General features: G+C 31.8%; 1 protein-coding gene across 2 annotated transcripts in view; it reads left to right on the top strand.

The window, feature by feature from the left end:
• LOC118193234 (fibroblast growth factor receptor-like 1) overlaps positions 1 to 25,277 on the top strand; it is a 144,825-nt gene that overhangs the window by 74,628 nt on the left and 44,920 nt on the right. The window contains exons 2-3 of one of the 2 annotated variants that reach the window (XM_085809130.1): positions 12,049 to 12,169; positions 24,862 to 25,146. In XM_085809130.1, the coding sequence (XP_085665256.1) occupies positions 12,082 to 12,169; positions 24,862 to 25,146 (373 nt within the window). In that variant the 5' untranslated portion in view covers positions 12,049 to 12,081. The remainder of the gene's footprint in view (positions 1 to 12,048; positions 12,170 to 24,861; positions 25,147 to 25,277) is intronic. The other variant, XM_085809131.1, reaches the window with a different exon arrangement.

The raw sequence follows: 25,277 nt of genomic DNA, 5'->3' as shown, positions 1-25,277 counted from the left end.
AAATAAAAAATAACTTTGAATAAATATTATTCAAAGTTATTTTTATATAAGTATATTTTGCAAATCTTCTCACAATTCTTTTGCGGTAGCCGTACGTTAATTAAAATTTCACAAAATATTTTTTAGAGTCCGCGCTTATCAATGCATTAACCATAAAACATAATTGTGAATGCTTGAGTCTCGAGAAAAGTGATCCTAAGTGCAGCATAAAATATTTGATTACTATTGTATAACTGCACGAATTATGTGCTTTTACAGCGAGTTTTATGCCTATTTATCTGAAACAGTTTTCTAATCAGTTTCACTGTTTTCTTACTCTTTGCTTTAACTAATTTTATTCTTAACAAATACAGCATCTGGTATCTGAAATAGTTTCCTAATTAATGAATACAATTTACTATAGCGAATATAGTATCATATCTGAAGTTAATCACTTTCAAAATCAACAACATTTTGCTTTCATTCGACGTATTATGCGTTTCTCTTCAAGTGATCAAATGAAGTATTAGATCCGAATAATTCCAGCAAGATGAATTCCCTTGTGCCACAAAATAAGCATCGTGGAAAGATCATATTCTGCGCGATCCTCTGGCTATTGTGTTTCGCTCAGTCAACTGTCATCAAACATTTACGAAAAATCAAGTGGAAAACAGCTTTCGCCGATTGGCACAAGTCATTAGATAGGTAGGATCATTCTCCTGCCTGCTTTGTCCAGTATATTTCAAATCACCTTTTGCTATCTAATGGAGTTAATGTCAAGAAACGTATAGCGCAGAATTCATTATCTCACTCAAAGTCAAACAAGCAGCTGAGTGGTGGTCATAACGTTATATCTAATGAGTATAATATTTACACAAAGGATGACTGATCACAATAGAAGGATTTGTAAGCACATCTAATTAAGAATTCCGACTCAAATGCTGTAAAAATATGTCTAGAGTCATAAGGAAATTCTTTATCGAGAAGATATAAAAGAGCTTATCACTGAATTTCAAAAAGCCCACCCGAAGTTTCATATTCTACAGACAATGGTTACAGTGATGTTATCTTGACGGATGTAATTGTAAAACAATTGAATCGCTAACCACTACCTAAAGCAGTCTGAAGCTTAATCGAATAATTTTAATATTTTACGACCTTTACAACAATCATTGAAATGGAAAACAATTTTTCAATCTGAATAAAAGCCCTTACAGTGACTTAGAAACTGGCGCATTTTGACCGAACGAAAAAAAAAAAAAAACAGTCTTTCAGATTTCAGATTCAAAACATGTTAAGTCGAATGCGCAACGTCTTACTTCTACTATCAAGCACACTGACAAAAATTTGAATATGCCCAAAAATGGAGGTTCGTGTTAAAAAGCAAATATGATTAAGAATACAAATTTACAAGAATTAAATTTAATGATTCGCTATTACAACTGAAACTTTTACACATTTTAAATGCTTCATTTTGTATTAATAAGATACAATGTTAAGTAGGCATCAAGAAAACTTTTATGACACATTTAATCAAGTGGACGTTTAATCGAAGTTGTTGCATTGAAAACTGGCGATATTAAAAAAAAACAAGAGCTTCATTCTTCCCTGAACAGTTTTTAAAATGTGCGTCTATGTGGTACGCAAAGACGTTTTCTAATTAAGAACAAGATAAAACTATCCGGATAATAATTTTCACGCGACAGCTAAAATTAGTGCGACTGAAGTCTGCATTGAAACAGCCGTTCAACTTGGGAAAGAGCAAGCTGCTCTTAGCTGCTACTATTCCCTTGAGCCTAATTTTTAAAGCGAAGTCGACAAAGCTTATTTATTCTGAACGAGTCGTAACGTCAAATAAGATATTTTGTCTACACCCAGCCTTTGAAAAGGTAGAAATAATACTAGGCGTTCGATCGCGTAAGGAATTAAGATGAGCTCGAAGAAAAAAAAATGTGGAAAGATTTTCTAAAATTACTTTCCTTTTTATGAAACTTTTGGAATCGAGTATAACACCCTTTGAAGTACATTTTTTAATTCGTTTTAAAAAAGTAAATAACCAGTGTATTATGCCTAGAAACTTCCTAAAGATGAGACTTTAAAAAATGCGGCGTTTTCAAATATCTGTATGCACTTACTTCTATCGATTTACTTTATGCAGTTCTTTAACAGCAGACTTACAAGGGATGCCAGATCATTATCGCCCATTACACATTGCTAGCGTAAGTGTAAAGAAATTGTTTCTCATGACTGAGTTAGAAGATACCGGAATATACACCGTAACAATCGAATAATGTAACAATACTAATAATATTCCTAACAAGAATATAAAATAATACTTTTTATCACTTATTACACTTAAAATGCTCTCTATAATCACTTCCATATATTTTTCTATATAAAGTAAATTTAGTTGTAAACTGTGAGTTAAGAAAACTTTTGTTTTCGTGAAATATAATAAAATTATTTTAGCATAAAATCAAATACACTAAATGCTTCATCGATGAATTTTTATGTGCTAATATTGACTTGCTTCATCAACCTTTTGAAAGCGAATAAAACTAAAACTCTTCTAAGCCCAGTAAAGCCCACCAGCGGCCGAATATCAGCCCGTAGGATAATTCCACTTCTAGCTCTAGGTAGACTAACCTATGCTTTAGAAATAAAAATTAGTATTCTCTTAAGGCTAAAGTCCCAAAATTAGATTTCTTGTCATATTTTACATATTTTAAGTATTAATTATTTTAAAAAATTTAAACAATAATTTAGCACGCGTTTTTTAGCATTTAATTAATTTAATATTTTAAGAGTATTTATATTAAAATTTATATTTTATTAGTCCCAAGGGGCAATTTTCCCAGAAGGATTATTAACTTTTTTGCCATTTTGCGTTGGTTCACTATAAATGTCTATTCACTTTTCAAATTGTTGCCACGAAATGTTAAAGTCCTGCATTATATTTAAAGAAATGAAATAATGAAGAATCTGCATAAATGTATGTATGTGTGTATATATACTTCTGGCATTGTGATAAAACAACCGTACCTTAGAGCCAGAGCCATTAAATTTTGAATAACGTACGTTTCCACCTGAATATGGTCATCTGGAGCTCAAATTTGGAATTTGTTTTATTATCTATTTCACATTTTGTAAACCTTTAACGAATTCTTAATTAGCAAACTCAACGATTTCAAAGAGAGCAATGGCAACACTGCAAGGAAAGAAAAAAAACATTTTTCATCTCCAGCGCGCGAGACTCTGTATCGGAAATTCTAAAGATGTGCTCATTTTAAAATTATTTTGCGATATTGCTGTTGAACTTTATTTTATAGTTTAAATGAGAAGAACATGATATTTAATAAACAAAGGTAACACATAAAATGTTAAAAAAACGCCCCTTAGGGCCTAATGTAATTTTTTTTATTTTTATTTATTTTTATTTTTAGATGCATTTACTTTAGATGAATGAAATTTAGGTAAAATAAAGTAATGGAAAATTACAAAATGAATCTTGTGCAGACTTGAAATTCTTGACAGAGTAGGTTTGTGGTGCTACTTGGTGAGGCGTCATCTGGCGAACGTAAGTGCAATTAACAAATTTGCATGATGAAATTCTTCACAATGCCCTTCCTGTATTTTTAGGCATTTTTATGCTCATTGATTTGATATGCAAGGACAATTCACTGCGATTCAAATTTTGCAAAACTTACTTACATTTGAATACCCATATATATGTTAGTAAAACATTTTTAAAGCAGACGTATCTGTGAATGCAAATAACATTATCGCTCTATACTATATTCCATATTCATGGCTGGAGATATTGCTTTGCCCACTGTATCAAAAAACGTGAAACATCTGTGTGTGATTTACTAAGACTGTTTTACTGCATGTTTTACACTTCTTGGAATCTAGTGATCTATCGTGTTGGAGTTTAGTTATTTAGTATTAAAATGAATGGAAAATATTATTGATTTTTAGTGCACTTCGCTGGTGTATGATAGAAGTTTCTGCCATAAATGCGTATATGTTATATCATTTTTCTCTAAACAGTAGATCTTATAAAGGCTACTGATGTGTTTTTATACAAAGAGATTACTGTTTGAGGTGTATTAACAGCTATTAATTAGAATAAGCTACACATTAGAATAAACAGGGAAATAAGATTAGCCATATTCAAATATTTAAATGATTTTGTGCGAAATATGTAAATAATTGTATATGTTGCATTTTACATATTCAAAATGAATAGTCAATCAATTTCACATTTGTCGTTTCGTCCGCATTATTTAAAAACAATAACGTATGCGGTCTTTGTGTAGCGGGGAAAGTAAAACAGCTAACTGATACAAGTTTTAATTCAAATCTATTTTAATATGTTTTTAATTAGTAACTAATTTAAACTGATATGATTTATGAGAGCATAGAATCAGATCTTGTTTTCAAACAAAAATGAAATTCAGTGTTGAAAGGCTATCCTTGTAAGGTACGAAAATTGAAACATTTACAAACATACCAAACTAGTATCATATCGGGCTTCACTTTATCCATTTAGTATCTGAACTTAACAAAAATTACTTAAAGATTTTCCCCGTGTGTTGGAGGTTATCGAAATTTCTATTCTCCTAAATTTTCAGCTTACAAATCGTTTCTTTAAACCACTTAACCCATCTTAGTTTTAAAATGCGAGTCTAATAACATTCTGAGTCTGCTAACAAAAATATCTCAAGTGAAAAGTGTTCCAGCTATTGAATGGCTGGATACTTGCCAAGGGAAAGAACAAACTAACAGATTTTCTTTTCTTTTCGGAAAACAATTTTTATAGTCGTTTCCAATGAAATGCAAATTAAATGACCGAAACTTCATCAAGATATTTCAAGAAAGCAAAGATTAAGGGACCGTACTGCGTTTAAAAATTTTTTATAGTTAATTTAAGCTCAAATCATTAAGGAAGTACTTGAGCTAAGCTGCAAGATGGTAAAATAGGTGGGAGGCTTAAATATACCTACTTTTACGTAATGTCCTCTGGGTTTCTGTCCTTTAATTAATTTTAAGCCTAAGTGATCAAAACATTAATTTCTTAATTTTAGTGTCATCTGAGGAAATACATTTGATTTCGTCTCTCAAAAAAAGAAAGAAAAAAAATGCACAGAATTTTAAGCTCAACACTGGAACAAAAATTAAATGGAAAGATACTTTACCAAAATACATTCATAAATTTGGTTTTCTTTTTAACATCTTTCGATCATGGGATATGAAGGCGATCAGGGTAGACGAAACTGAAATTTATACAAATCATTATTCTTTATATGAAGAGAAACTTCAAAATTCTTTCACATGCTACGTGGTAAATCTTTTAAACTTGAACTCTTATCTTAGTATCTTGGTTTATAGTTACATAAATTAATATAATTAATTTTCAGTTGAAATTTTGACTTGACAGATGATTTTGATCTTATACTGTTAATATGGTCTCTTTTATCGAGATAGCATTTAATACCGATCTTTATTTGTATTCTCAGAAGCAATGGTCAAATTCAGGAAGATTTATCAAGGGGAAGATTTCATAGAAGTTAGGTTGCATTTAATGCTTGGTTATTACATTAAAATACAAATTTATATTTAGGTTAAGAAAGATATAATTCATCAATCTAAAAATGGTAACAAAAAAAGGCAACTACAGTAAGCATCAGTCACCATGTCAAAGTAAGCAACGCAGACGGCAGATGAAGGATTATATCAATATATCATTTAAGAAAAGGTTAAATGTACCATTTACCTCGCCTATGTAAAATTAAGAAATGGGTCTGAAATGCTTTGGGCCCATTACACAGAGATATCTACATGATGGTAATACATCCATTATATTGCATATATCTGTAATAGCATAGCCGTGTGCTTGATTCCCTTTGCACAGCAACTGATTACGGCATTTGCGATGTAGACAGTAATCAATGGTTCAGTGATAGGTAAATCTCAGCATAGGCTTGATGACATTAGTGTACCGTAGCTCTTGGATCCAGCTGACATGATCATAGGCATTAGTCTAGATAATCTCATGACGTTTCCCTCTCTCTCTTTCTGCAATATGCATATTTCTTATAGCTTAAGAGTCCAATGCGTAGAAATTCTTTATAAAATACTTGTTTTACACCCTCAGTTGCAACAGATTTTGCTATATTCTTCGCTTACCCTATCTGAGAACCAACCAACAAAAGGAACTGCCTGAAATCATTTTACCAGCGATTTATTCCATATCTGGATAAGATAATATTATGTAATTCTTTCTTAATTATCCATTATTAACTCGAAAATAATGGTTATCCATCATTATTTTACTAATGATATTTTATTTAATAAGCCGTACGATATTATTGATATAATGCACATAAATTAAGAAATTTTAAGAAGTGTTTCAGTCAATGGTTAAAGAATTAATATTCATCATTGTTCTACGCAAATTTTCAAATATGTCTTACATTAAACAAGTTGAGAATTGAGTTAATTCTGATTTTTCTGCAGATTTGTATATAATGATAAATTACAAAATTTTAAGAGAAAAATTATGTTTTGTTTTCATGACTAACTATATAACTAACTTCTATTACTGAACAAAGGTCGACCAATAATACAATGAAAACTGCGGAGAACTAACTATCTATGAAGAAACATACCGTGCAATAAACAGGAAAGAAATTCTCTATCCTGCTATAAATCTGGTGAATTCTTACTTTAATTATCAAGGTGCATACAGAGATATTTTTTTAAGTGCAATGCGTTATTCTCTACTATAGAACCTTAAGAATGGTCTCTTTTCGTGTTGTAATTTTTGAAAACTTTATAATCCTTTTGTTCTTACTGAAGCAAACTAAACAAGGACCTAATCGAAAGTCTTTCATTCTTATTTGAACAGCCTTCTTTGTGGTTTGCCTTAGTTCAAATAATCAAACAGCCAAGCTCTAATTATACAACTGGGCCCACCAGCGGCCGAGCGATAACGTCGCTGAACACTGGTAGTTCGGTTCGAGGTTCGAATCCCGCGAACGGGCTGGCTGCAGGGGCGTTTTCGTGGTTTTTCCCCATGTGTGACGTGTATACGAGTCAGTTTCCCTTAGAAAGTCCTCCACAAAGGCCATCCTCCCCTTAGGCAGATAGCCCCCCGAGACCTTGCCATAATCACACACACACACTAATTATACAACTAGCGCTAATTTTACAACTAAGCACTACTTAGCTGCTTAACTTGGAACACAGATTATCTTATGCTTCTTATTTATATTAGATTAGAAACACAATTTGATGTATGAAATAAAATATCTTACAAATTATCAGTAGACTGAAATTTCTCTGAAAAAATCAGTGAAATATCCAGTTCTCGATTTAAAAGCTAACTTAAATGCGAAGAATTTGAAGAATTAGAAGAAAATTTTTAGTACGTTTTTATAGTATGTACTCTTGAAATAAATGCTAAATTATTCAAATATAAAGAAATTGTTACGTATACGTAATCAATTTACATTTTGTGAATAATATCTTCTAGAAAGAACTACTAGAAAAGAAGATTAGTTTTCGCTATTTAAAACTTAAGCACGTTTCTGAGCGAATTCGGCACGCGATTAGCAACGGTAATACTTACTTCATAGAGAATAGTGTAAAGGGATGCAGTTACAATAAATGTTCATTTCAAGGGCGATAGAAAAGAAAAAGAAGGGGAAAAAAGAAGAAACATAATCAAGTTACACGCTATGTCCGTGTTTCTACCAAGTTGCATACTAAATTCCATTCCCTTTTTTTAACCCTTAAAAAATGTATTTTTTTTAATCTGAACTGGCATACCCGAGGAACGAAACAACAATCACAACTGGTTATCAGTAAAACAACAAGATTTTCTTGAAAGAGGGATGAATGCGTATAATAACATACGTAACATAGAAAAAGGATGTAAAAAGTTCGCACAGTGCTCATTTGTAGGAGCAGCTTTAGAAAGAATTAAAAGTCATTTCAAATAAAGCTATTAAATTTATTGCCTTTTTGCACAACCTATTTGTGTGAACAGGGATTATCTTTTATGTTGTATTTGAAAAATAAATACAGAACAAAGCTAAAATTGGATCCCACTTTAAGGTTAAAACTAAGCGAATTAAGACTAGACATAAAGAAATTGATATCTGTTAAATAGGCCCAAATTTCCCACTAAATTTATAATTAAAGTATTATGGCTTAAATTTTGATAATTAAAATGGTAACCACTTTTAATCTAACATTTTTATGTGCGCACATTTAATAAAATAGCCAATAAGTTGTGCAAATGGCAAAATATATTGTAAAGATATTAGGTTAATTGGAAAACCCGGAGAGACGAAAATTGAGCAAGCGCCTTCGCCGGGAATCGAACCACGGACCTCTGGAATACCGGCCCATCGTGCAGAACCACTACACCACGTAGGCACGCTAGGAAGGCGGGAGAAATACCTTATGTACTCCCCCTTTTAAAGGGCGACTGGGGTTTTTAGGGGACCCAATCGCCTAATCCTGGGTGTGGAAAGTTATCATCCACAGCCCTTTTAGTTTGGACGCCACTGTAGAGACATTAGGTTAATTGGAAAACCCGGAGGGATGAAAAATGAGCAAGCACCTTCGCCGGGAATCGAACCACGGACCTCTAGAATATCGGCTCAGCATGCAGAAGCACTATAACACGAAGGCACGATAGAAAGGCGAGAGAAATACCTTATAATATATTTCTTTTAATATTTTTATTGAGAAATTGAAAAATAATGATTTCAAAATATAGCGGTGATACTGAAGATTTTCAGTTTTTGTTTAGATGGTACACGTTAGTCAAAAGGTTGAGAACCGCTGGTCTATGTTCTTTGTTCTCAAGCTAGCCATAGCTCACCTTGTCACTTAATGACTTGTCAGTATGTGAAAGTCAAGCAGACAAGTACAGAATCTTTAGATCTACGCTAAGAAATATAGTTCTACAACTTTTATTGCGATGATCGTTATCATTGCAATTGTGACCGCAGTGAAAATAGCTGTAGTTGATGTAGTCGAAATATTTAACGTACTTCCTAAATTTACTCTTGTATTTGTTGTAAATAATTACTGAAATCTAATTATAAGTTAGTGTAATGACACATTTTAAATGTCGATAAAGCAAGGGAGTAAAAACGTTAAGATACGTAATTAATAAAGGCTGAACTGTGTACCTTTTCTAACACCTACTGTGTTAGTGCACATCGAATGCCTTCATAAAAGCTACCAACAAATGATGTATACTCGAATTAGAATAAAGAAAAATTTTAATTAATGGCAAACAATATGTAAACTATTTCAGGCGGTTTATAATTTTTAAGTGAAAATCAGCTCTTGGTATAAGCGGAATTCGAAGAGCATTTGCGTATATTAATGTGCAGTGCTTACTATGTTTATTACCTAATGGAAAGAATAAATAATTGAGGGAGTCGATTGTAAAACGTTGTGACGTTTAACATATCAGTACAAAATGAGGATGTACTATGGCTACATTGTGATGGTAGATATCAAATTACATTGGATGTTAATCGTTTGAGATGGCGAATAAGTATAATAATTATTATGATAAAGAGAAAACACTGAAAGGTGAATTACATGAAAGATATAATTGGTTATTAAGAATAAAAACTTTTGTCGTGCATATGCGTAGTAACCCAGAATCATGAATAGAAAACAAAATTAGATAATGCCAGAAGTTAGGAAGATTGTACCTGTAATATTTTCTCGAATAAAATGGAGTTACCCGATGCCTAGATTGCGCGATAATTATGCTGTACGAGACGATTCTTATCTTCCATACATTTAGCGAGCATTGATTTATTCTCAGATAAATCAAACTTTTATAACAAAACTCATTATTTCTGTAATTAAGAAACTGCTCACAAGAAAGATCCGTCAGAAGTACTCGTAAGTCATTTCGTTAGGATTCGAAATATCTATGAATAGCTAAATATCTACTTATGATGCATAAAAATCATTGTGAAATGTGACCCAAAACTAATAATTTTCTCACTAGACAAGCACGAAATTTATTACCTTTATTTTACTACAGAACAAAATATCTTTGTTTTACTGCGTAACAAATAATGCTTGATAATCAAGACATATTTTAACTTTAAAAAATTGTAATTGAGTTTGATATATTTGGGAAGAACTATTCAAAGCAACTGAAGCATTTTTAAATTATGGAATAAATTTAAGCAACAAACTGGGAACTAAAAAATCGTCGAATGACATGGGAAGTCGGAAATTACTGCAGTTTAATACATTGTGATTCAGAAGTCCCCCACTCCACTTTCGTTGTAAATATCATTTAATCTACCAATGGAAAATATTTAAATATTGCTGCTTGTTCGCTACGAGTCTCACACAAGAACAGAGTTTTGTTTCGTCGGAAGCGCATTAGAAGCTGAAAGATCTACAGAACGATATCACAAGCAACCATGCGTGTTAAACCAACCAGCAGTTTTAATAAAATGGTGAGATACATATATCATCAGATGGATTTGTATTTTGAAAAACACGGTGATCAGTTTCAGCATCTAAAAGGATACTTTTTATTCAAACTTGTAATTTTATAATTCCGTGAATGAATAATGCTCGCCTTAAGCTAAATAAACCAACAGTAAAATAAAAAGTGTGACATTTTTCGGTTAGAGTTCGGGAACTTTTGAATACCGCTGTATTTCTAGTAAACACTGCGCATAAGTTTTTAGATAAGCACAATAGGGCTTTTAGCTTTTTAATTTAGTAATTTTACATTATTTGATATTTTGTAGATGATTTAATAGTAAATAATTATTTGGGGGTGTTATTATTTCATTTAACTTAAAAGGAGCTGGGTATAACAGTTAAGGAAACTGCCAATAGATGGTACTGTATACTGTATGTAATATCCTGTTTAAAAACAAATAGAGTGACTGGCTGGTGTATGTGATATATAAGCAGTATGCTAAGAAATTGAGCAGGGAGTTCGCTGAAAAAGTGTGGCTTGTTCTTAAGAGGCGATTCTGCATGTGTACACACTGATTTTTTATTTAAGGTTATAAAAATTCATTTATAATTAAACATGTTGTGAAGTAACAATGTACAAGATAAGCTTTAAACCAAGGAGAGAGTTATAGGGTTTATAACTTTATAAAAGCCTTTGTAAAAGTTAATTTTTATCACATATGGCGGATACTAAAACATTTTTTCTTTTCAAGAAATTATTTTTGATTTCTTTATGTAGGTACATAATTCTTTATGAGAAAGTATGTACATACATGAAAAGATCCGATTCCAGAGTAGTTTCACCAAGAAAGATTTCTATGAGAAATTATTTCTTACCTAGACCCTGGAGATTAACTAAGCCATGAAAATCACTAGCAATTCGAACGAGGTTATGTTATCGGTGGCTAAATGTACTAGCTATATGGATTTTGGTGGTTTTACTTATGTGCAACATAAATACGAGCTAAGGTTCGGCAGAAAATCTTTCAAGAAGTCATCTTGGAACAGATCATCTGCTTGTAACCAGAGATACAAGCATGATAAGGGATTCTTACTTTCTGGTTATATTTCATATGAATATCAAAAAACAAAAGTAAAGCATTTAAGTTTAAAGACCAAAGAAACAAAGTTCGTAGTGATTCCATTGTCGATGAAATAAAAAATAGCGCGGCGAATCGGAATCTAACATTGAGATAATCTGAAGAGGAAAGGTAGTATAAATAATTATTTTAAAATTTCACTGCTTAAAACTCTAATCACTCTGAATAATTTACAAATAACTTACTCATGTCAGATTTCTTTTTCTAATTAAAAATAAATGCAGTTGGGTGTTTAAATCCTTTTCATACACTTGCTTGAGGGTAAGTTGTATCTTTTATCGTATACTCTATCTAGTTAATCCAGTTGTTATGATGTATGACTAACAACATACGATGTATAACATGAGCCGAAGCCTTTTTGATTTCCGAGCTGAATGGTATGTTCTCTTTTTTTATTATTCTATTTTTTTCGGACTAAGCTGATGACATTTCCTTCCGACAGGAGATGTGTCTCATGTCCCGCAAGATGTAAGGGATGACGTCATCAACCTCTTTTCTTTTCCGCCCACTTACGTTGGGGAGCGTATGCCTGGGTTTGATCGCATGGCTTGCTCAAGCTCAAAGTAAGTAGACTTTGCTTTATCAAATTAAAGAAATGTTTCTTGTAAACATGTGATTTAGTATACAAAATTCTTACTCTGTATCATTATTAATAAATCAGTACATTTTGGTGAAATTCATTTTAATTAATATCAAATTTTCCATCAGATTTTCCAAATGTTAAAATTAACCAATTTCGTTAATATCGATGCCTTTCTGTAGAATTAAGTAAGAAAACACGTATAGTTGACAAAGAATGAATAGTAGGTAAGAGGATTATATTTTGTAACTCCTGTGAATGGATGCAATCTGATGAATGCTTTGTGACCACCGGTAAGTTCTCCTTGGCACACTCCATATTTAGTCGTATATCTATTTTCTCATTTTCCGTTTCGGATAATTAATTTACAAACTACGTTTACATGTAACGTAAATATGAGACAGTTTCCTATTTACACGCTTTATATGACCAGAATAAAGCATTTTTACATATGAATTTACATCCAGACAGTACTTAAATTTAAGAAGTCAAATTATAATGACAGTTTTTAGCGAGAGGGAGTACTGAATTTTATTTAAATACATTTCAATCGAAGCTCAAATATGATAAAGCATGATAAATTAGGAGAAAGCGTTATCATTAAAATTTATTTGAAATATCCTTGTGAAGTAGACTTCAATTTGAAACATACTGCTACTATAGCAATAAACGTTAAATAATTAATAGTTGAATGCAAATGCAGTTGGATGGCAACAATGTATTATTTCTCAAAGACACGTTTGAGTAGATGGAAGCACTCAAGTACAGGAGTTTCAGGTTAACTGGCTCAACATCCTGACACAAGAGCAAATGTGTTATAATTTCTCAATTTCCTCCTCTCACATAACGCTACTAAGGAAAGGACTGTATGAGAACTAGTTAATGAGTCTTGATAAAACACTTAAGGGCTATCTTTCTACAGGGAGGTGTGCATTCATAGGAACTCTTTAAATGAAACCCTCTCGTATTTACGTTACATGTAAGTCAAACTTAAAACCTACGCACATCCAGCTTTCTCAACTACGTCGAAACGCCGCGTCTGACACGAATTACAAGTGGCTTTAACTATTGGCCTTTGTAACCTTAAATATCTTGTTTACTCGAGTATTTTTCGCTTTATTCACTAATTGCATCGTAAGAAAAGCAAAGAGCTTACAATTATGCGAATACCTTGATTCTGAAGGACGCAGTTTACAATGAGAATATAACAAATGGAAAGTATTCATGGATGAGCTATCAATAATTCTTACAATATTATTTACTTAAAAGAAACTTACATTACAGTAAGAACACGGAGTAATATTAATATTACATTATGTAACTAGTTATTTCTTTTCTGCTTCCCTGTATCTCGAATCTCTCCGGCTCTTATTGTTATCCACAGCTATTCCCTAGGCTTCAAACTATTTAATGCTGGTGGAAGTGTTGTTTGTGTCGTCTGCAGTAGCTTGCAAGTCGTCGCCATCGTCACTATTGTCATGATCTTCGTCACTAGTCAATTTGTCTTCCCACATGCAATGATCTTCAGAATCTTCAACAGTATCCGATATTCCCGTTCTCAGCAGTTCACTGTTACTGCTTTGATCAATCAGAGCGCCTACCCTTAAAATCCACCAGCAAATAAATCAGTAAAAAAGAAACGATCACTACGTGAACAAATCCATTTTAAAATTTAGGGAAGATCGATTTATGGACACTTTGACGAAGGAGAATGGGATGTGAATTATGTGAATACCTGAAAAATTTCAAAATCTTGTACCGAAAGGCTACGAGGAAAACTTATAACAGTAAATATGGGAACTCAAAACTGGTACATATTTATCAAGTAAAATAAGTTTAAATATGTATAACATAGTAATATAATATGTTAAAATATTAATAATTACGTAATATTAAAATAAAAACTTGGTATTTGCAGTATTTAAGAATCTAAATTTTGAAACTTACAGTTGTTACTTTTGTAGTAGTATGTTTAACAGTTTTGAATTTAACTTGTCATAGAAGGAATAAATATTCTACATCAGTTGCCTTAGCTAGTGAATATACAGAGAATTTTAAGGATAAGATAAAGCACTTATACTTTAATCCCATCTTATAACAACATTTTTTAATTTAGAATTAAAATTTTATTTTGTTTTATAATTAAAATAAACCGCCTCATACTTTGCAGAATGCAATTCCACAACAGCGCGTGGAGTTAATTATTTTAATTTCATATAACTCCTCAAAGACCCTTTATTAAGATTAGAAGTATTTCCTCCGCATTCGCTTCATTGGTTTAGCTTAATTTATCACGTCGATAAGTGTCTTGGCAGAATTTGACTCTCTCGGCTATCTGCTTCGATTAAGCAGGCGTTAACAACTCAAGTCACTCTTATCATAAGACTCCAAATAATACACATAAACGTTTGTTCCATATTTAGGAAGACTTTCAAGCCTTGAAATATTTCTCTGATGCACATTTCAGATATTTACGAAAATTTTAATGAAGGTGCTATCGATTATCTTTATTTGGGCCGTCAAAAGTCCTTGGGGCTGCAATAATAGCTAATCGTGGTTTTAACCTTTTATCGGAGCTATAGGCTATCCTAAGAATTACGCTAGTGTAGATTACGAAGCGGTAAATGAATACTGTCTTTCTCTGCTATCTCTTGAAGCGATGGATGAATGTTGGGAAGATCATCCAAGTAAGTGTGCAAAGGTCCACTCAGAATAGGTTGATATGCAGATTTTATGTAAACTGGTAGCTTAATATTAGTAAGTTTATGGTTTCTAGCACTAATTAATGTTCAGAGAAAACATACACAAAAGAATAATCAGATGCAGCTAAATTTACAGAAAGACGAATAAAAAGGTTCTAGTATGTCAGAGGAGGTAATTCTTGCTTTATGTTTTAATTTAGTAAAATCGTATTAAACGCAATTTAAGCATGTAGCATTTTTTAGTATACTTCAAGACATTAATTTCTTTACGCGTTTTTACCTTAACATTTTAAGTGAAGAAATTCCTCATTAAACTAATAATTAATAACTGACCATGCTGCTTTACTGTGTATTTGTTTTATTTAAAATATAAATACGAAATTTACTGAAGAATACGAAGGAAAGCTTTAACTTACGACCTTGTAAGGAATTAAAAACATTTTACCGGCGGGTGTTACGATGCAGGTGTCGGCAAGTCTATCTAGCAACCGAAAGATCTTGGGTTCGATTCTCGCTGCGGGCGCAGTTAAAGTTTTTAAACGTAGATTTCTCCTCTTAATAAGTTTAAAGACTGCTCAGTTTAAAAAAACACGCCTAAAAGTATTTTATTATTTCCGCACTCAAAATATATAAAAGTAAAAATTTAAACAATTTTATATCTTTTAAATAAGGAAAATTTTCATCTTTTTTATATAAGTGGGAATCTATTTTATAAAGAAAGCATATAATGTCCGCTTTCACCCTCAGCTCTGACTTCAAATATACTGGAAGCTTTTTTAAAATTGAATTACTTTCATTATTGTTTTTTCCTGTTTGTACGATGTTGCGCGTATAACTTAAATGACCCATTAAAAGAGAACAAAATGATTGGAAATATATTTTCAGGGAGAAAATGCATTATATGCAAACTTATATAAAGAAAAAACTGCAGATATTACTACAATGTAAGTTTTAATTTTTTGTAGTCTTTACAAGTAGATACTACAAATCCAGCAGTAAAAATTAATCAACTTTCTACTCCATAATTATATCTCTTATCTGATAACACTGTGGCCTTTAATAAAATGCAGCTGCGCGATGCGTTCAAAAAAGATGGCGAAATTTTTATCTTAGTTACATCTTAAACTCTTTTTCGAAACAGGATGGGAATTTTATGAAAACAGTTTCAGGGTTACTGGTAGAAAGAACTCATCAGTACAAAATTTAACTTTGCATATGGTCTTTGTAGAATAAAAAGTTTAATTAGTAACATGCTCATTATGTTTTAAAAGTTATGTATGAAAATTACTGTGCACAATTCGAAGATATTAAATAACACATTTATTGAGTTACATCACTTTTCAGTGTCCGATATGTAACAGATTTCATTCTAATTTGCGCCAAATTTAGAGAAATACTAGAAAGCAAATTTGCTTAAGTGAGTAAATTCCATTTTAGATGAAACGGTATTATTATTATTATTATTATTATTATAAATTTTTAGCTGTTACCCGAATTATTAGTTAATAATATCGCTTCAAATTTTCTCGTAAATATATGGAACCTTTTATATTTAACTTATTAATGCTGAACTTTTACTAATTGGGGCTTCTCAGCGAAGATCATATAAGATTACATGTTTGCAAAACCTTCCTACTTCCATTCCTGTTTTATGAATTTTTTTGTCTTAATTTGAACAACTTCTTGAGTGTATTACATTACTTCGAATACGATAAAGCATGTGACAGCTGCTTTCCTAAGGAAAGGGTATGTTCATGGAGGATTTTTTAAGGGAAACAAATTCATAGTCACCTTACTCACAAGAAAAAAACAAGAAATTTTCGATGTATCTAGCTTTTTCTCCCGAATTTGAACCTGGGTGGAACTAAGAGTATTCAGAGATCTTACCGCTCGGCCTCTGGTGAATCTTTGTAATTGGAAGTACAAATCTTGTATCAAAACTTATGGAAACAAAGCTTACAGTTACCTCTGGCGAACACCTTTTATTGTCAAGCTTATGTAACAGCTGTATACAAAAAGCTAACACTCTTCTTCGCAGCAAATCGGTAACTTCCTGCTGTAAAGCAGTATAAGTTGACCTCCAAGTAATTAGAATAGACAATGAAATACAATTGCGATGTAGTTAATTTTAACTAATCTCTAAATAAAAAGCGAACATTATCAACATACTACATTATAAAATTAGGCAAGACTTAACTTTAGACTAACGTGGACTTCCCTGTCTATGAAATCGAAAGGCGACTGACATATGTCCCGGTTCTTCAGACGGAAAAATATTTTACATTTAGGACAGGGTTCAGGTTTTAAATAAAAATATCCCAAGAAGTTTTAAATAAATATTTAAAAAAGTTTTATTCAAAATCTACGCGTTTGGGGGGAGGGAATTAGGGTTAATTTTGTATTTTAAGTAATATGTTCTCTGCCATGCAGAAATTACTTTGATTCGTCAAACTTTGACGAAACTTACTACTTAAATACTTTGTACTTATTAGTGAGAAATGTAAGGTGTCGTAATTAACCAGTTATTTTATATTAAACTGCGTTCGTGTCCTCCTTCTTCCCCATTTTCCCGCCAGAACGTAAATTTCTAGTTCTCGTGATATTCGAATGAGTTAAAAAGGAGATATACTATTTAAAGGAAGATTTCAGAGGATAGAACTAGAGCGTGTTCTGTCTGCTGAAGGGCACGTTGCTAATTTGATTTTTGATTCTCTTGAGAGTAGTGTTCTGTGGCGATGCGTTATTCTTGCCATTAAGCTTGTCCTGCCGACATTAGTTCAGAGCCAACTTGCATGTTACTCTACTTGTGTTAGGCTAATTTACCTATTATTTTTCATTGGCATGGTCACTTTATAAGGTATTTTTCCCACCTTCTTATCAGGCCTTCATAGTGTAGTGGTCTGCCCGCTGGGCACGTATTCCAGAGGTCCGTGGTTCGATTCCCGGTGAAGGTGTTCCTCATTTTTCATCTCACCTGCTTCAAAAAACACCTGATGTCTCTACAACCGTACAGTCGGCAGTATGACTTTGCCCTGTTCCGTCTCAATTTTTAGGAGAATTTCGCTTTCGGAAGATCGCTTCAAAGGTCTTCGACCTCTCTTCTACCACCAAAACCGCCCGAGAGAACTTTCGGCTCGTTGTATATTATAAGTGCTCCCATAGCCCGCAGGCCATGGGAGCACTTACAACAACCCAAGCCATCTACGGGATTCAAGTCCGGGCCCAATGATATGTCAACGAGATAGGATATCCACTATACCGAACAGGAAGGATTACGAACCACTGAAGCTAATAACTGCAGTTCAAAATTTATAAATTGTTGACCATGTTTAAAACAGGTAAACTGGTCGCCACCAAGAAGGCATCCGTGATAGGTCCAGCGATGCGTAGCTAAACAGCAGATACTTGTGGTAAATTAAATTCATGAAATAATCAAAGTCAGTTTCTTACTTGCCCACAAAATAAATACTCACATCTTAATGTCATGACATCAAACATTTCCACATTATTTACAAATATTCGTCTTTATGAAATAATCCGTCTATCTCATATATCGCATTAATATATTGCATTAGAAACCTACTAGATCTAAAACAAATTATTCTCACTAGAGTTAAAATTATATCAGTGAAACTTTATCGCCTGATTGGAAATCTAACACTGGTGCAAAACTTTCGAAAAGGGGAAAAAAATGTTTTTTATACATTAAGGTGAAATAAAAATGCATAGGCATCTCTGCAAGTTTCCCATACTGTTGTATCTTTTTCGAGAAAATGTACGCTTGTTTTGAAAAAGTATCTTTTTTTTTCCTCTTTACGCCTTTAATCTAGAATGCACTGTTCGTGAAATATTTTAAAATATAAATTATTCTGAATTTCTAGTCATAATGCAACAACATCCGAAAAACACCTTTAAAAACAGCTAGCGAATATAAAATCGGAAAAATATTTTCCCCGGTAGGTTCCAATCTTCGCTCGTGTCATTGGAGTACATATATAAGATTTCAATATTCAAATCTTCTGCAAGCTCATCTAGCTATTTTACCATTTCATTCCTTCAGGCAGGAAGTCTAACATTTTATGCTGTCGCGCAATATTTTTTGGAGAACGCTCAAGATAGACATTAAAAATTTATCAAAACAAGAATTGTTCAGGTTTTTTATTTTTTGTTTTAATATTTTACTTTTGGGATCATATTTTCTAGGATGCAGGTGGGTTGAGTTTATTTTATTGTAGATTTTAAACAGTTTTGAGAAAATTCCATTTCCGTTCATTGGATGACTGAATGTTTTCGAATATATTTTTGGCTGTTGTAAGGGTTTTCAAAAATACTGATTTCTGATAATAAACTCTGACACCGGTAATATCGGTAGTAAATAAAATTCGTTTTGAAAACGCAAATAAAATAATTTCCTTTATAAACACTTTTCTTAAACAATAAAGTAAATCCTAAAAGGCACTAACAAGTAAGGAAATAGTTATATTGCATATTTTAAGTATTCACGATTTAAAATTATTTAACGCTTGAAGTGGGTCAGAAAATCAATATTATGTTTTCCTTACAATCGTTCCATACAATTTCCATACCAGATCGTTGTTGCTACTTAGCACTTATACAAAATGGCAATATAAGACATAAATAAAAGACAATACAATACAATACAATACAATACATAAATAAAATATATACTACTACAATAAAAATAAAATACATACCACAATACAAGACATAAATAAAAGATATGCTACATATTTTTTCATTGAGAACATTAAAATGCTCCCGGCATGCGCACAAGTTACGCAGTTTAGTCATAGCATTATTATTGCCTAGTGCAAAATCATTCTGTAGTTTCTCATAGTCCTGTTCTTCCTTGTGAAACCCGGGCTTGTCAACGGCTGAGCGGTAAAAGTGTTAAACATAAGTCAATTCGGGCTTCAAATCCCAACAAACGAGCTGCCTGTATGAGAGTTTTCTTGGTTTTCCTCGCGTGTGTAAATATTAGTCGGTTTTCCTTGGAATGTTCTCCATGAAGCCATCCCTCCTCTTAGATAGATAGCTCTCAACTATTTTGCTATAGTCTAAAAAATCCAATCCATCCGTCAAGAAGGAAGAAAAACGTATGTTAGAGTCCTTGAAAGAATACTGTACCTAAAGTGTCTCAGATACTACTATCTTAATCGGCATCAGTAGCTGATCGTGATCAAATTGTGAGGCAAAAAAAATCTGCAATAGAAATTTCCCTCTCTGTAAGTAAAAGAATTTTTAGGTTTGATTATTAAAAGATAATTATAAACCAAATCTAGCTATGGGCTGTGGGCATCAAATAAATAGTACACCTGGAAATTCAATAGCTTTGGTCTCACTAACCGAAATTTTCTTCTCTGAATTCCTAATCATAGAAAGGGGTCTTGTGCTTTTTGTTTTGGCCTCTTTGTCTTGACTGAAGTTTCATTCAGATCCTTTTCTCGCTGCATTCAGTTAAAATACCGTTAAAAATGTGAAGGAAAATTATCTGTGGGAATTTTATATGCTGTAGAAATGCAAAATACTTAAATCATTGATCAAGATATTCCCATCGATCAATGATATTTTTACCACTATTACTGGTACTTATCAAAAATACTGAAATGCAACAAGGTTAAGAACCTGGTACTGGTAAAGTAAGTGCAAGGAAAACTGACCTCTTAAAAGTAAATGTGCACATTTTTAGGCGATAAATATTTATGCCTTTAAGAATAAAACTTAATGCACCCGATGATATTGTTCTCCACCTGCATGTCATTTTAGCCTATTTTTAATATTTTAACTATACTGTTTCTTAGATAATCAAATGTTAAAACAAATTTCATTTGATTTATAATCATATGGAGAGCTTAATTGGAAAATTGCTTTAGCTTAAATCTCTTTGACGTGCAGTTTTGTTTCAGTTTGGTGTTAACTCTTAAGTGGCATCTACGAAATTAATGAAGAAATATTAAAATAATTCCAGCAGAAAATGCTATATGTTCTGAAGTTAAAAATTCTTTATGTTAAGTAAAGCAGGCAAAATATAATAAGATACAATAACACGCCGAATAAATATTAATTTAGAAGTCGAACAACAAAAATATTACGCTGAATACTGTTGTTTGACTTCTAAATTAAGGCAAAATATATATTTGCAAACGAGATTGAAACAACATTTGTTTATACCACAGTGCAACTGTTTATTTTGGAAAAGCTGTTAACTTCTAACTTCTCCATTTGTCAGATTGTTTAAAATGTTTAAAACCAAACTGCCTATTTTAGTTACTAAGTGTCAAACATGCATTTTATACATTTTTATTAATATTCTTAATAATAACATAAATATTTATACATTAAATAGTGAAATCATATTCATCTTCAAATCTGAATACATTGTAATTATTATTTTAGACAAATGAACAGTGATCAGTATGAGCAATGTCCACTAAATTTGATTTTCGTGTACTTTTATTTTATTTCAAAAATACAGTCTCCCCCACTTTTCACTCCCAAAACTGTGAAACTTATACTTTTACACTTTATTTGCTGTTTCATTCTACTTTAATAGTGCAGAAATTATTTTCTTAATTAAGTGGTATGAAGATGCTTGAAGAGTGAAAATAAAAACATTTAAATTATGTCTAGTTGTTGATAATCTTATTGTGAAGATCCTTCGCTTTGAATATAATCCCCATCAACTTCATGGTCTATGAAATAATCTATTAGTGATTACTCTTGAGGCACTCCTCAGCCATAAACTGATAAAATTACATTACTCGAAAACTAACGATGGTAGAATATGATGATTTGCCCTAAGGAGAAATTAAGTAATATTACATACTCCTTTCGGTTGAACAAGTTAAGCTTCTAAACAAGAACGTATTTCACTCCTCGCATGAAATTAAGTCCCAGGTTATGGACTGTAGTGATTTGATTTCACTCTGCAGGATATCATTCGGTGAAAGAATCAAATTAATACTGAGATTATTTTCATGCTTAATTAGATCACAGAATATGAACTGTGATAATTTGATTATATGAGCTGTAATACTATTGTCTTAGGCATTAAAAAAGATGATTAACTTTCCCTGAAGCACGGCATCTTCTAAAGGGCATATACTATATACCGAGTTTTATATGTTTAAACTCGCTTGCGAATATTAGGCTTAAAATTATTTAAAGATTTCATACTCAAACTTTTAAAGCAATGCTAAAACACGAAAATGAGTTTTTAAGTTGTCATTATTTAGGAAATTCCACTTATCTGCTGATGAGCCAAGCAGTTTACTTTCGGGAATCTATCATTTCCTGTAGTACCCAAAAAACAATAAATATAGTTCAGATTTAGAAGTAAAAAAACAAGCTAAAGATGCCAGAATCCCAAAATTTCTGTATTCTGTTGCTGAACATTTAATTTCACCCAACAGAATGGCCCAAAACACTGGCTATTTAAGTCTTTTGTGTTGTTTCGTAATCCAAGCGAATAAATCGATTTCGGAAAAGAAATCAATTGCTTGGTCCACATCCACATGGACAATGCGGTTTAGCTGTTGTGCGCTACCCAGCATCGTCGCCTTTGAGGTGTGACCACCAGGGAAACGAGACAGTGGACGTCAGTGACCTGTGTTATGAGAAAGAGCAATACTTCTCCCAGATGACCTGTTGAGATCGACGCCGAAGATTAAGCAGCGGCTTCCTTTCCTGCTCTTAGACAATAGAAAAGTCATTTGGTGACTATAATTTGCTAGCTCAGAGCATTGATCCCTGTCACAAGTTTAAGACAGTACCTTAATCTATATCCGAGAATCTACGCTATATGCGGTTTGAATTAATGAATGCGAATTTATATACTCTTTGGGAATAATGCAAGGAGTATATATGCAACTTTAATAAAAGAATTCAATAGAAAATAATTTTGAATTTTGTAAACAAGGCATGAAATCTTCTTTAAATTTAAAAATCTTGCAGAAAAACAAAACTTCTAAAAATGTTCTCTAAAATTTGGAAATTAATTTGCCTCAAATTTATTTATTTATTATTATATTGCAGTTCTCTAATAATAATGCAGGTTTGAGTGTAATCAAAAGTAGCTAACACATATTAAATGTCCTTTTGTAATACATTGAAAAAATATTGTTGCATAGTCAATGTGGTTATCAAAAAAGCTAAGCCGAAAAAAAAAGCATGTAGAAATATATTTGGTATGTTACATCCACATATAAATTTAGTAAATATGTATGCAAGTAACATAATTATATCAACATACTAATACTCTTATTATGCAAATACGATTTATGAAAAATAAATAAATGTAGTTTTTTTTTTTTTTTTGAGAAGGTGATATTACACTATAGTTTTTTTAAAAAATTATACATAAAACATTCGATTAATACACAAAATAACTTGATAATAGTAATGATAAATGTAATAAGCTGTAATGTCCTTGTCAGGCTGAGTTGTAGTTTTAATGGAATCATTTGTATGTTTATTAAAAGAAACTTCAGCGATGAAGTTTTAAAAATTTCTCTTGTTCTGGAAAATGAAGTAATTAAAATACGCAAAACTAAAACTCTGCTTTGAACAATGCTTATAATGAAATTCAAATTATTGCATTTGCGTTTTAAGAGCTTTAAACTTCCTTCTTCGTAACTTGATGAACTAATCTGACAACCAAATATTCTTAATATTCACAATGAATTCAATTACTTAATCAGGATTTCTCCCCGTTTGAAAACTCGTCAAGCATCTCTTAATTGCTTTCTGTTTTAAAGAGCGTATTCAGTTTTGTACAGATTTATTTCTGTCATTGATTTTCTTAAGCAAATTAAATTTTCTTCACGACAGCTTAAAATAATTTATTTTAGAGGAAAAAATAAACTGTTGAATTATTTAAATTATATACAATGATTATGACAAGTTAAAATCAGTTGTTATTAAATTTCTGAGGTAAAATCTGGTATATATTTTACGAAATTTTATTAAATGAAAGCAAATTTTCATAAATATTTTCCTGTCTTTATGTTTTGTACTTATAATATTTTATCGATAAAATGTTGTCCCAGTTAATCAATAACGTCAATCTTTGGATTATTGTTTCGGTTACGATAAAATATTTGTAGTTATATCTTATTATGGAAACGTTCCCGTAATTTTGTTACTTTATTCGATGCTTAATACTATTATGAATCAGTACTTCTGGAATACTAAGCGCTGTTATAAGCTGCAAATCTGTGTTATTTATAATTTGACATTAAATTTCTAATAAAATTAATAGGACCCAACTTCAAAGTGCAGATATGATAGTTTTAACATCATCCCGTTTTAGCAGGATGCTATACCAATTTCTTATCTTGCATGGCTTATTCATATTTCATGATGCAGCAGTTTTCAAGAATCATTATCTTTTCATTACATACTTCTTAAAATTAACTACTTACCTTAGTACACATTTGTATTTCAATGAGACATGAAGTTGTGTCTTGTTCAGTAGTTTTGTACTACATTAAGAAATATACCTACATGCTGAATGGGGATGATTTGAATGAAACAGCATTTTAATTTAATATATATATATATACTACAATAGATACTGCATTGAATATTTATCAATATATTTATCAATATATTTATCAATATATTTAATGCTGCTCTGTTATAAGTTGGTAAAATTTGAGTACAATTTTGAAAAAACATACTTTATGTGATTATTTAATTTTTAAACAAATGAACCGATTGACAAAATTTCCATATTATTCGAAGAGATCCGTTTTTCTTCTTTTCATACAAATATAACCGTCAAGAAACAGCAATAAATTCAATGAAACCCAATCAGAAGCCTGATATCCAATAGCAGCAGATATGCTGGCTGCTAAATCGTTTAAGTTAGCAAAGGTAAAAATCAAAATTTCAAAATGGGGTTGTGTTTGAAACTAACTTTACTTAAAAGAGCAATATTTTGTCTTCACAGGCCCTCCACGACTGCTACCTGAAGCTTATGATCTTGAAAGAGTTGTACCGGAAGGTACTATGGTACAACTTCCGTGTCCAGTTGAAGCTGATCCGGACACACTCTTCTTCGAATGGTATCGGGACCGTGAACCTCTAGATGCGTTTGCGGACGAAAGGTACAGAATTCAAGGAAATGGTGTCCTCAAAATCAAGTCAGTCGTACCAGAAGATACAGGACTGTATGTCTGTAGAGCTGTAAATGGATTTGGGAAGGCTGATGTTAATGTTACACTTATTGTACTAGGTAAGTTTTAAAGCACTTAATTAATATTTCAGACTGGAATTTGAATCAGTTTTAAACTTATATATATCATTTTAAAATATTTTATTAATTTCCTTTTGGTATGAATTTTATTATATTGGTAGCTTTAAATA

The sequence above is a fragment of the Stegodyphus dumicola genome, chromosome X2 (assembly GCF_044657685.1).
Source record: "Stegodyphus dumicola isolate Sdum_Otavi_A_Nest chromosome X2, ASM4465768v1".
Taxonomy (NCBI): domain Eukaryota; kingdom Metazoa; phylum Arthropoda; class Arachnida; order Araneae; family Eresidae; genus Stegodyphus; species Stegodyphus dumicola.
The sequence above is the reverse complement of the archived record's forward strand: the minus strand, read 5'-3'. Positions and strand labels throughout refer to the sequence as shown.